This window comes from Centruroides vittatus, unplaced genomic scaffold, assembly GCF_030686945.1.
Source record: "Centruroides vittatus isolate TY-2023 unplaced genomic scaffold, ASM3068694v2 contig_3051, whole genome shotgun sequence".
NCBI classification, from domain to species: domain Eukaryota; kingdom Metazoa; phylum Arthropoda; class Arachnida; order Scorpiones; family Buthidae; genus Centruroides; species Centruroides vittatus.
Window position 1 is genome coordinate 236,563 of NW_027121959.1, and position 10,770 is coordinate 247,332.

A 10,770-nucleotide genomic window follows, 5' to 3' on the forward strand; every position below is an offset into this window, starting at 1 on the left:
GGTAATTCCAGATTTCGAAAACAATGATTTAAAAAAAAAAAAAAATACGACCAGCAGAGATTTTTAAGAACTAATCTAACGTTACGCATTTCATTGGTGATGCGAACTACCGACGTGGTTCCTCGAATAATTTTAAACCAAATCAAATTCCCACACCAGAAACAAAGTTTGTATGTAATTCCTAGTGTATCGCGATTCCTCGTCCGCCATGAATGGCCAATGTATAAAATTTCTACAGTTTTTAATACATAAAACAAATATAAAAAAAGCAATAAATTTATAATAATTTAAGACGAACAAGTCAGCAAGTTACGCACGGAGGGTTATTGTTTTCTCTGACTTGCTAAAAGTGAATATAAGTATTTAACATTCGTTTAAAAATTCAGACGACGTGAAAGTTATTTTCACAGCTGTGTAAACTATCCGGATATCATGGATCAGTTTTTAATCGGTATAGAACGTGCTCTGAACGGAACAGGTGAGTAACTTACAGTACTTCGTAATTTGCTGTAGAAAAATGATCTCGCTAGCGATACATAAGAGTACGATTTCGAGTGCTCGCGTTACTCGGATACCTAATTTGTATCGTGAAACACGAAACGGGCTTCGTTGTTAGGTATAAAATTTCATTTCCGCCTTTCGGTTACTTTTAGCAACATAATCATTATTAGTTAGTTTACAGTCATAGAGGAAAGTCGACAATTTACTATATCCCCTTTTTAACTATTGTTCGACTCGAGTAGGTGTTTTATTAACTTATCTGCGTAAACGATAAATATTTATTATCCTCATCTGTAATGGTTTATCAGTTCTAATTTAACCTTTATCAATCTCTCTCCAATACCTTGTGACCTCTCTTCCGTAACGTATTTAAACTCTGAGCATGTCGGATACATCCTTTTAATTGTTCAAACGTTTAAACTATAATAAGGTGAGTTGTTTGTAAAATTATTCAAACGTTTTGGATTTTTGCAAATTTTTCCATTTTTAAACGCAATTTTTGCAGTGAAAATGAATAAAGAAACGGTAACGAAAGTTATAGCACTCTTCTCCCTGTTTGGGGTAACGTTCTTGTTTTGTATGCTGCCCCTTCTGCTTACCAGAATTGCCAAGAAACAAGCTAACAAAGGTAAAAGGAAATTCTGCGAGAGGATTCTCAGTTGTCTCAACTGCGCTGGTGGAGGAGTTTTTCTAGCAACGTGCCTTCTCCATCTCTTTCCTGAAGCTAAAGAACAAATGGAAGATGTTTTACTCGCCATGAATTTCAAGACGGAATTTCCTCTTTGCGAATTCGTCATGGCTTTCGGATTTCTTCTAGTTTTGGCTACTGAACAGGTAAGTTAACAATAAGCATTATTTCATTTGATTCAAACATTCGCAATTGACACGTGATAATACAAACCCTTCTGTATACAAACCCTCGAAAATTCATTATTTAACTTTTTATCGTTAGTTAGAAGAGGCAGAAAGAAGTAACTAGCAATAACAATTTCCTTAGATAGCTTTATCATTAGAGTTTGACCCTCTTCTATCTCCATCGCTTATAACACCCACTTTCAGATAATCATACCCTATGAATTATTCAAAACTACACATTTTTCAATCATCTTTTATACTGTTACATAAATATTTAGTTTGCATCGGAAATTTTGACAAATGGTTATACTATTAATAAATCAAAATTTATATATTTATTGTCTTGAATCATTACCATACATGCTACCCAATTTCCTACTTACCCAGACTAGAACCTTGTCCAGATCATTCTTAGCCAAAATTATGAATATCAATTGCAAAAATATCTGTAAGAAGAATAAAGTACCAAAATGAAATATTTAGCTCTCCAATTTTCCTTAATTTATTTACTGTTTTTGGTTAATATCACACTAATATAAATACAGGGCTTATTTTTCTATGCTAAATTGAACTACTTGGCAGCAAGATTATGCATGTGAGGGAAATGTATTTCCTTCCATTCCCCCCTCTTAATGACCACAGAAGGAAAAGGAACCTTTTTATTCAGGCTCAACATGTGTTCAACCACGCTAGCAGTGAGAAACAGAGCCCACATATCCGAGACAGACCACCACCCAAAAAATTCCTGGGTTTGTGGCTCAAATTTGATAGCCTGGTGCCTTAATTGTCTTGGTTATCCAGTCTCCATCTCCTTAATCTACTGTATTGTGTCACTCTACATACCTATACTGTAAAAATTTTGAAAAAAATTTTTTTTACCCCCCTTTTGAAAATCCTGCATGCCAGCCTGCTTGAAGTTCTTACATTCATGAATAAATTAGGTGTTATATAAACTGGGAAAAGTTAACTTATTAAAAAAATTAAAAGGAATATAAATATAATTTTCTGAAGAAGGAATTTTCATCACATACAAGCAGATATCATGTTACATTAAAGCTGAAAGTTCCATTACTTTAGTAATAAAACTTTCAGCTTTTGCATAAAAATATTGTTTATATTAATACTATATTCAAAAAGAATTCTTGCTACAAATTATTTTTTTTTGGTAAAAAAATCAGATGTAACTGAAATTATAATTGCAGGTGCTCATTTGTATAAGCATACCTTATATATTTAACATACATTACTTTAAAGTATTTTTATTCCTCCTTTAAAACTACATGTTTATCATTCAGTTTAGTCTCCTTTATACAATAATTACAAATACTGTGCTTAATGATTAACTGATAGTTTGTTCAGGGCCTATCACAAACCAATAAGGTCCTGGCCGCTATTTTAAACTTAAGTTTTTTAAGAAGCCCAGGAAATAAGTTTCTTTAGGGCCTCCTTAGAGCCCTAAATGTAAAGCCTTACAGGCCTCACATGACCGAATCCAAGATTGCTATAAATATAATATAATAAAGTTTTTTTGCATAATATATTGTTTTATCACAGTTCGAAAAGTTTGTAACTCTGATTTGATATCTGCTATTTATCAATATTTCTTTTTTTTGAATAGACAATGAACCAAATAATATTTTTTAAATCTTGTTTACGATGTAAAATGAATTGATTCTAGATGTATAACACAACTATCAATTTCCCTCTATTTAAGTATTAAATGTCTCAATTTTATAAGCTTTTTATGTGAAGGAAAATATCTGATATTTTATTTATTTTCAGAAAGGTTGAGTCTAAGGCATGCCAAAATATAGTTTAATTGAATTTCTAATAAGAAAAATCATATTTAAAAAAATATTAATATAATAGAATAAGCTCAATACACATTTAAATAGTTTAACCAAGAAATGTAAGTTATATTATCAATGTATTTTGATTCCTAGCCTAGTTCATTATCATTTAAAATTGGAAAAAGAGGAATGATCAATAAGTAGAATAAATTCACTTATATTTGCATACAGCCTACTTTTACGCAATGGTAATAAAGTATAAAATATTAACTAATAGAAACCTTGAGAGATCCTGAACAATCTTCTTATTTTGGAAATAATTACTGATTGTTATAAAATTTTTTCTTCATTGATTAAAATGTTATTATTTTTATAATTTTAACATATATTTAATCAATTATTTTCACTTCTTTCCTTACAAATATAAGGTTAAATAATTTGTAAATTGAGAACAACAATTGTATAAATCTAAATTCATCAGAATAAGAATTTATTTGATACATTTTTAAGAATATTTAGATGTATTATTTTTAGAGTTTCATACAAGTGTTATGCTGTGTGTATGTACTAATCTCTCTTGTTTAGATGATTTTATTAACTTTAGTAATATAAGATGCATGATAAGAAAGTATTACTTTTTGCATAATACATAATTGTTGAAAAAGTTTATTTCAGAAAATAAATGTCATTTTTGTGTGTTGGTTGCTGTTAACAATGTTATATAACATATGACATTCAATTATTATTGAATTAAAATGTATTTCCTTAATTCTTTACATTGTAATGTATAGAAACATATTAATTTCATTAAATGTTATCATAATTACAGCATCCTGTAAATTACTGATTGGTATATTGTCACAATTTAATTTTTAACCATTCCATAATGTCAACAGAATAGGAAAATTGAATTTATCAAAATTCTTTTTTGAACTTTTTGAAAATTTTGAACTATCATCATACTTTTATAAATGAATGAACAAACTATAATCTGAATTTAGTCATTTAGATTTGTAAAATGGCAAATTCAAGGGTCAACTTGATATAAAATCTTATAAACTAACATTTGTTATTTGTATAGATTGTCTTGGCATGGAAGAAACCTAAAAAAGATCCTGAAGGGCGACCCCATTCAGACAGTCTACGCACCATTAGTTACAGTATGAGTGTAGAGGGAACCTCCATCGAAATACCCAACCAACCACCCAATCCATCAAAAACAACTAGGTTTGATCCTAACAGGTCACCCAAGGACAACCAGCAGGATGATCATAACCATGGACATTCTCATCTACCAGACAGTACTGCACAATCAGCCATTGCTTCCTTCCTTTTGGTTCTAGCTCTCTCCATGCATTCGGTGTTTGAAGGATTGGCCATAGGTCTGCAGGATTCAGTAGAAAATATCATTGGTGTATTGGTTGCTGTACTGATGCACAAATGTATCATAGCTTTCACACTGGGTCTCAACTTGGTCCAGTGCCAATTTAAATGGACAACTGTCATTGTCTCCACCTTAATATTTGCCATCATGTCTCCTCTAGGGATCAGTATTGCCATTATAGTTACCAGTGCAGCTAAAGGCTTGGGTGTCAACTTGGCTAGTGGAGTATTGCAGAGTTTGGCAGCAGGTACCTTCCTCTATGTTACATTCTTTGAAGTTCTTCCCCACGAATTGAATACCAATAGGGATCGTATATTAAAACTGTTATGCATCATCATTGGTTACTCTATCATGACACTAATGATTTACTTTATGCCAGCATAAATCTGATATTCTGATAAAAATAATAAATTATTTATTGATCTTAATGTAAACAGTTTTCTGTGTTTGTTCTTACAAAAGTACTACATGAATTTTGTAATTATTACTAATATTTTTGAACTGCAATAAAAATTTGTATTCATATCACTGTAAACTGTTAAAGATAAAATAATTGTTCAATGTTTATAAAATGACATTTTATAATTTACACCTGAAATTTTTACAACCATATAAACAAACTGATTGGACAATGTTTAGCATTCATTTTTTTGTTTTGCTAAACCAGTCAAATATACCTAGAGCTGACCTGAAAGTATGCAACGAATTGTGAATTCCTTCAGCAAGCAAAATTAGTGAACCTGCTTCAGCCATTAAACCTGCTTCTCTAAGATCTGCAATGACTTCATTTACTAAATTTGGTTTATTTTCTTCATTCACCAGAAGAAATTCTATTAAAGGTTGATACAATTCAGTTCCTACTACTTTAGTCACTAGATGGTTATTCAAGATGAGTGAAAGCAATTCATTGTCGTAATCATCATTAGTAATCTAAAATTAAACATGTTAAGTTAAAACTCTAGGTTTATTAAGGAACAATAGTGCTTAAAAAAATTACTCACAGGTGAGTGTTGGGATAAAATGATCATTGCTGCATCTTGAATCTCTTCCACTTTTGTAAGGATACTTGCTTTCAGAGTTTGCAATAAATTTCCTCTTTGTTCTATAAATTTATAAACTGAAAGGCAGCACTAAAAAGTAAATTAGTGATTAGTAATTAATAGAAAATCATAATTTACTACAAAATTTGAAAAGTCAAGCTTTTACCTCTCTACTCAGTTCATTTTCAGTCATAGCTTCTTTTAAAAGATTAACAGCAATGACAGGAGCCATGGAATCAGAATTATTAGCAGTAGTGGTGATTAACTGTGCCCAAGAATTTATTTCTGGTTGTCTGAGATACAAAGTTGTAATGCAATTGATGTAAAAATATCCAATCCATTAATTAAATTTATATTAAATAAATTATATTAGCAGACCCAGAACTTACTTGGAATTTGAATTAGGAAGAGTAGGCCAACATTTCAATAAATTAGCTAAGGTATTTAACTGATCTGTCCTTTCTGATATTTTAAGTAAATGATCAAAAAGGGCTTGTCTTTTCTCATTATTAGAAATTTGATCTTCATTTATCTGAAAATGACATAAACATGAAATTATCACAAGTTTTTCATTGATAACATTCCAGATGCTGTTATCAATGGTGGAATTCAGTTAATTTGCACAGATTCCTAAAATATCTCTAGTTTAGCAAACCAGTTGTTAAAATTGCACTTGTAATATTTATTTAAGAAATTTATCACAAAAGTTTGCATTTGTGTAAGATTGTCAACTTTTGTTCTGTTTCCAGTCTGTATCATTCTGTTAAAAAGAGAAAGACTACACAATAGAGCAATAAGCGTGAGTGAAAACTCATTGCTGCTCAATTGACATTTTCCACTCAATTCACGAGTACAAGTGATAAGCTGCACAAACACAATGTTTGTGCACTTGAATGCAGGACAATAAATACATTTAGGGGAAAATTTTGCATTTCAATATTAATACATTGATTTCTATTACTGGACAGTACCAGGTAAGAAGGGGTAAGGATTAATCACATGGCTGGTTATCCTCAGATAAAGTGAAACAAACTACAAAAGAAGATGCCAATCAAGAGGTAATATGGAAATATCTTCAATCATAGTTTAAATATCCCTGACAAAAGCAATAATAAAATATTTCCTAACAACTTTTTATTGTTAGAAAATATTTTAATCAATCGTTAGATAATGTTAATTAGTTGTCATTCAGATACTCGCATTTTTAATATTTCTTATAAGATGTTTTATTATGTATTTTAATTTATTTTTGCTACTAGCATTATTATTTTGTATATTTTTTCAGGATGAAGGGGGCATTGGGGTGAAAAAATACTGTAATACTGACAACAGTTAACTTTCATTATTTAACAATGAAAGTTAAAATTTATGCCATTTGAAATAACCAAGAATAACTAGAACAGAGGTTAAGACTGTACATACAGAGGTCATACAGAATTCACTTGGATTTAGATTAACATGACATCATTCTTCCAGTTGTTCATTCCAGCAGAGAACTAATTCTGTGATTCATATCACTAATCCACTTGAAAATTACATTAGATGCAGAAAGGATGTTAAAATAATCCAGCTATTAGACTATTGATTGGAATCAGCTAACTCCATTCTGTTCAAATAGAAAAAGTTAACTTGGTTTAACTCTCCTTGTAATGTACAGTAAATGTAATAATACAAGATTCAGTGTAAACTTATAAATATTGTCTTTTATACTTAAAAACTGGTTCACTGCACTAGTGACTGTTTTAAATTGAATCCCATCACTGGCTATCATCATACCCAACTCTTAAAGAAACCTAAATGAACATAACTGACATTCAAACATCTGTTGAAATTCAAATGTAGAACAGGTGATTTTAAATTCTGAACAAATGATTAAATTCTTAGTACATTTTTAAATCTAAGATTTAATTGTTTGTTTGTAATTCAATTTGAAATTCTATAAAATAACTGACATTTGAACTTCTAAATACATTCAATTAGTTTTCTTTGAAAGTTCTATCTGAAGCTTCGAATTCTAAAAACATTAAAGAGGTCAATTTTACTTATAGTATTAATGATGATAGCATTTGAAATATTATAATATAATGTGGGGTCATAACTTGAAGATGAAAATCAAGTGTTCTACTCACTTCTATACCTTCCCATGCTGTAGCAACTATAGCTTGGGTTCTAAACAGCAGCAACAAATCCAAATCTTCAATATCTAAATTTGTAGTCTAAAAAAGAGAAAAAATATTAAAATATTTGGCCAATTTAACAAAAAAGAACATTTTATCTTTCATGTACCTTTTCTAATAATTGAAGTACTTTCAATCGTATCTGTACGGAAACAGATGTATCTGAACAAAATGGTCTTAATAATTCCAGGACTATTTCATCTCCTATGAGCTCTTCACTGTATATAAAAGCAATTTAGTCATGCACCTAATAAACTGCTTTAGAAAAAAAAATTTACCTGTTTTCTGCGAAACTTTTCAATATGTTTTCTAAAACATTTAAAGGTTGAAGATTTTGTAAACTAGGATGAAGGCTAACCTCTGGATTTCTGAAAAAGTTTTTTTATGTATAAACACACAAACACACATATATATAAAACTACAGTACATAAAGAATTCTGACCTCAGCTGTTCAGTAATAAGGTGAATACCTTCTGTATATATATCCAATAATTCCCATGATATGTGAGGAAGGCACATGGATAGTAACGTTTGTAAAAACGTCAAAGGATGATTTTCAATAACTGCACGTAGTAACATGGACTGCAACTAAAAAATTAACTGATTTCAATTAATCATACTTGTCAAAATTTAAAATATATGCCATTGTATTTCATACTTTCAAAGATGAAGATCGAGAAAGATCAAATTCGCGAGCATATATCCTGTGGCTAGGATTTTCAGAATTCACTAAACCATCTAATGCACCATCTTCTATATTCTGTAGATGATGGATATTATTTTGGATCTCATTGTGTATCTCTTTCCATTTATTTCTGAAAACAGTAGTACAGGTATTATTTTAGTAGTTTTATCCTAAAATTTTATTTATGAAGCAGAAATCATATCCATTTTAAATAACAATTCATCTATATGATAAAAGGTAAGGACTGAATATGAAATATTTAGCATAAGAAGAATGAGGAGAGGGTGCAAAAACTGGGAAGTGAGATAATAAAAGAAGGAAAGGGCAAATTCTCATGCTCGGCTTGCATATTTAGTCGCATCTCTAGATTTCCTCTAGATAGAGACAGATTCTCCCAAAAGAATACCTTAGCATGTAGAGCAAGCCAATTGCAGTCTGAATCCATAAAACTTATATTATAATAAAATATATAAAACTTTAAAATTGAACAAAGTAGCAATAAATAAAATTTAGTTAAAATTGTTCAGTTTTTAATACAGAAATATCTTTTACAATAATTACTTTTCACCAACATCTAATAATATGAGTTTATTTTTTCCATAAAATCAATCATACTTTAAATAACTAACTTATATTAGCAAAAGCCAATTTCTTTGGACTCAAAGCTGCACTTTGACAGACTGTGTGTGATGCTCTACATAACTCCTTTACAAAAACTACCAAATTATGCTCTTCTCCATAACACTATTATAAGTACTGGTATAATCAGGAAAGTAGCTTAAAACAGTTAAAATTATCATTATGTAAAAATTTTCATTTATTTTGTATTTAGTCCCAAAGAAAATGTGGACTTAAAATGTGTAGTTTATACTTTTTTCTGAATAATAAGAATAAAATGAAATTTAATTTGAAATGAAGTTTTCAAATTAATTTAAATCTTCCTTATATTTCAATCTATTCAATTATAAATTGAAAATATTAAACATTTCAGACTGATCTAGTCCAACATTTAACTTTGTAAATTAAAAAAAAAAATTTTTTTGTTTTTTTTTTGTAAATTAATTAAAATTTTGTAATTCTGTACTTAATATGGTCATAATATATTTTTAACATTTAAATTATAATTATCACATTACAATTCATGACTCAAGACATTTGGATAGCAAATTATGATTGAGAAGAAAATCATTTTATATACATAAAAACTAAATTTTTTATGATTATTATTAGAGGAAATCAATATGTTCATCCAACTTTTATATTTTAACCTACATTTTCTTGTTGTGTTTCCCTTTAAGTTTCTAACTAAAAGTATAAAATAATTTGAAAATAAACAATGAATCAATTAATAATTACTGATATATAAAGTCATCGAGCTTATTATTTGCAAGCTGTAATATAATTTCAGATTGTTAACATTTGAAAATCACAAATCCCAAAATAAATTTTATATTTATTTAATTATGAAATACAGCATATTTTATAAACTAAAATAGCTACATAACATAACAGATAACATATAACTACATTTCTACAGTTAACTTAGTTTATATATAATTTATTCCTATGTTTATATCATAAATTTTTATTTTAATTTAGTAAATTATAATATTTTGAAAGTTTAAAAATAATTTGGAAAATAAAATTCATAAATTTACTTTTCATCATCTGGGTCCATTTCATCAATTCGTTTCTTACAGTACTTTAATGATTTTTCATTAATCTTGATACGACATCTTGTGGAGAGCTAAAAGTTTTGAAACATTTTTAAGAATTTCTAATAATTACATTCATTTATTAAAAATTCTATAGGAAGCATAAATATAATGATTTTTTCAAGATAAAATTTAAATGATTTCTATTTCTGTATTTTTTAGGATCCCTTAAATGTTTATAATAGAGAACTAACAGAAACCAAAAAAAATATTTAAGTCTTACATTTTCAAAAGCTGAAACACTGAATGTTATTTTGTTAACGAACTCCAGAAAATCATAAGCAAAAAACTGCTCGAAGTATCTGCTACATGCCTCGTAACGATTTATCCAATCGGACTAAAATTAAAATTAATATTTAAATTATCATATCGATTTCTGAATTAACTTTTAAAGGTACTGTGTTTTCTCAATTCTAATGCACACTTTCTCTTTAACTTTTCTGGTCTCAAAAATTAGGATGTGGATTAGAATCAGGCACAATGTTGACTTAATGCAACCTTATTTGCATTGTTTGCTCTTCACTCTGCTTGGCAATTTGTGTGTATTATGATATCAGTATAAACATGGTATACATCCTTATCACTACTTTGGTTTTGGAACAGTTTGATGGTTTTTGAACTGT

General features: G+C 29.0%; 2 protein-coding genes across 2 annotated transcripts; one reads left to right on the plus strand and one right to left on the minus strand.

Annotated features, from left to right (window-relative positions):
* Positions 1-706: 706 nt before the first annotated feature.
* LOC136972882 (zinc transporter ZIP1-like) lies at positions 707-5,102 on the plus strand. Its single transcript, XM_067267533.1, has 3 exons — positions 707-931; positions 1,007-1,335; positions 4,228-5,102. Exons 2-3 carry the CDS (start codon positions 1,012-1,014, stop codon positions 4,912-4,914), a joined length of 1,011 nt encoding a protein of 336 aa, XP_067123634.1. The 5' UTR covers positions 707-931; positions 1,007-1,011; the 3' UTR covers positions 4,915-5,102.
* LOC136972879 (NBAS subunit of NRZ tethering complex-like) lies at positions 5,084-10,503 on the minus strand. Its single transcript, XM_067267532.1, has 11 exons — positions 10,371-10,503; positions 10,091-10,179; positions 8,406-8,562; positions 8,190-8,335; positions 8,026-8,115; positions 7,857-7,965; positions 7,700-7,786; positions 5,960-6,102; positions 5,737-5,863; positions 5,532-5,660; positions 5,084-5,460 (listed from the first exon to the last, which is right to left on the minus strand). The coding sequence occupies exons 2-11, from the start codon at positions 10,108-10,110 to the stop codon at positions 5,173-5,175; spliced, it is 1,296 nt and encodes a 431-aa protein (XP_067123633.1). The 5' UTR covers positions 10,111-10,179; positions 10,371-10,503; the 3' UTR covers positions 5,084-5,172.
* Between the last annotated feature and the right edge of the window lie 267 nt (positions 10,504-10,770).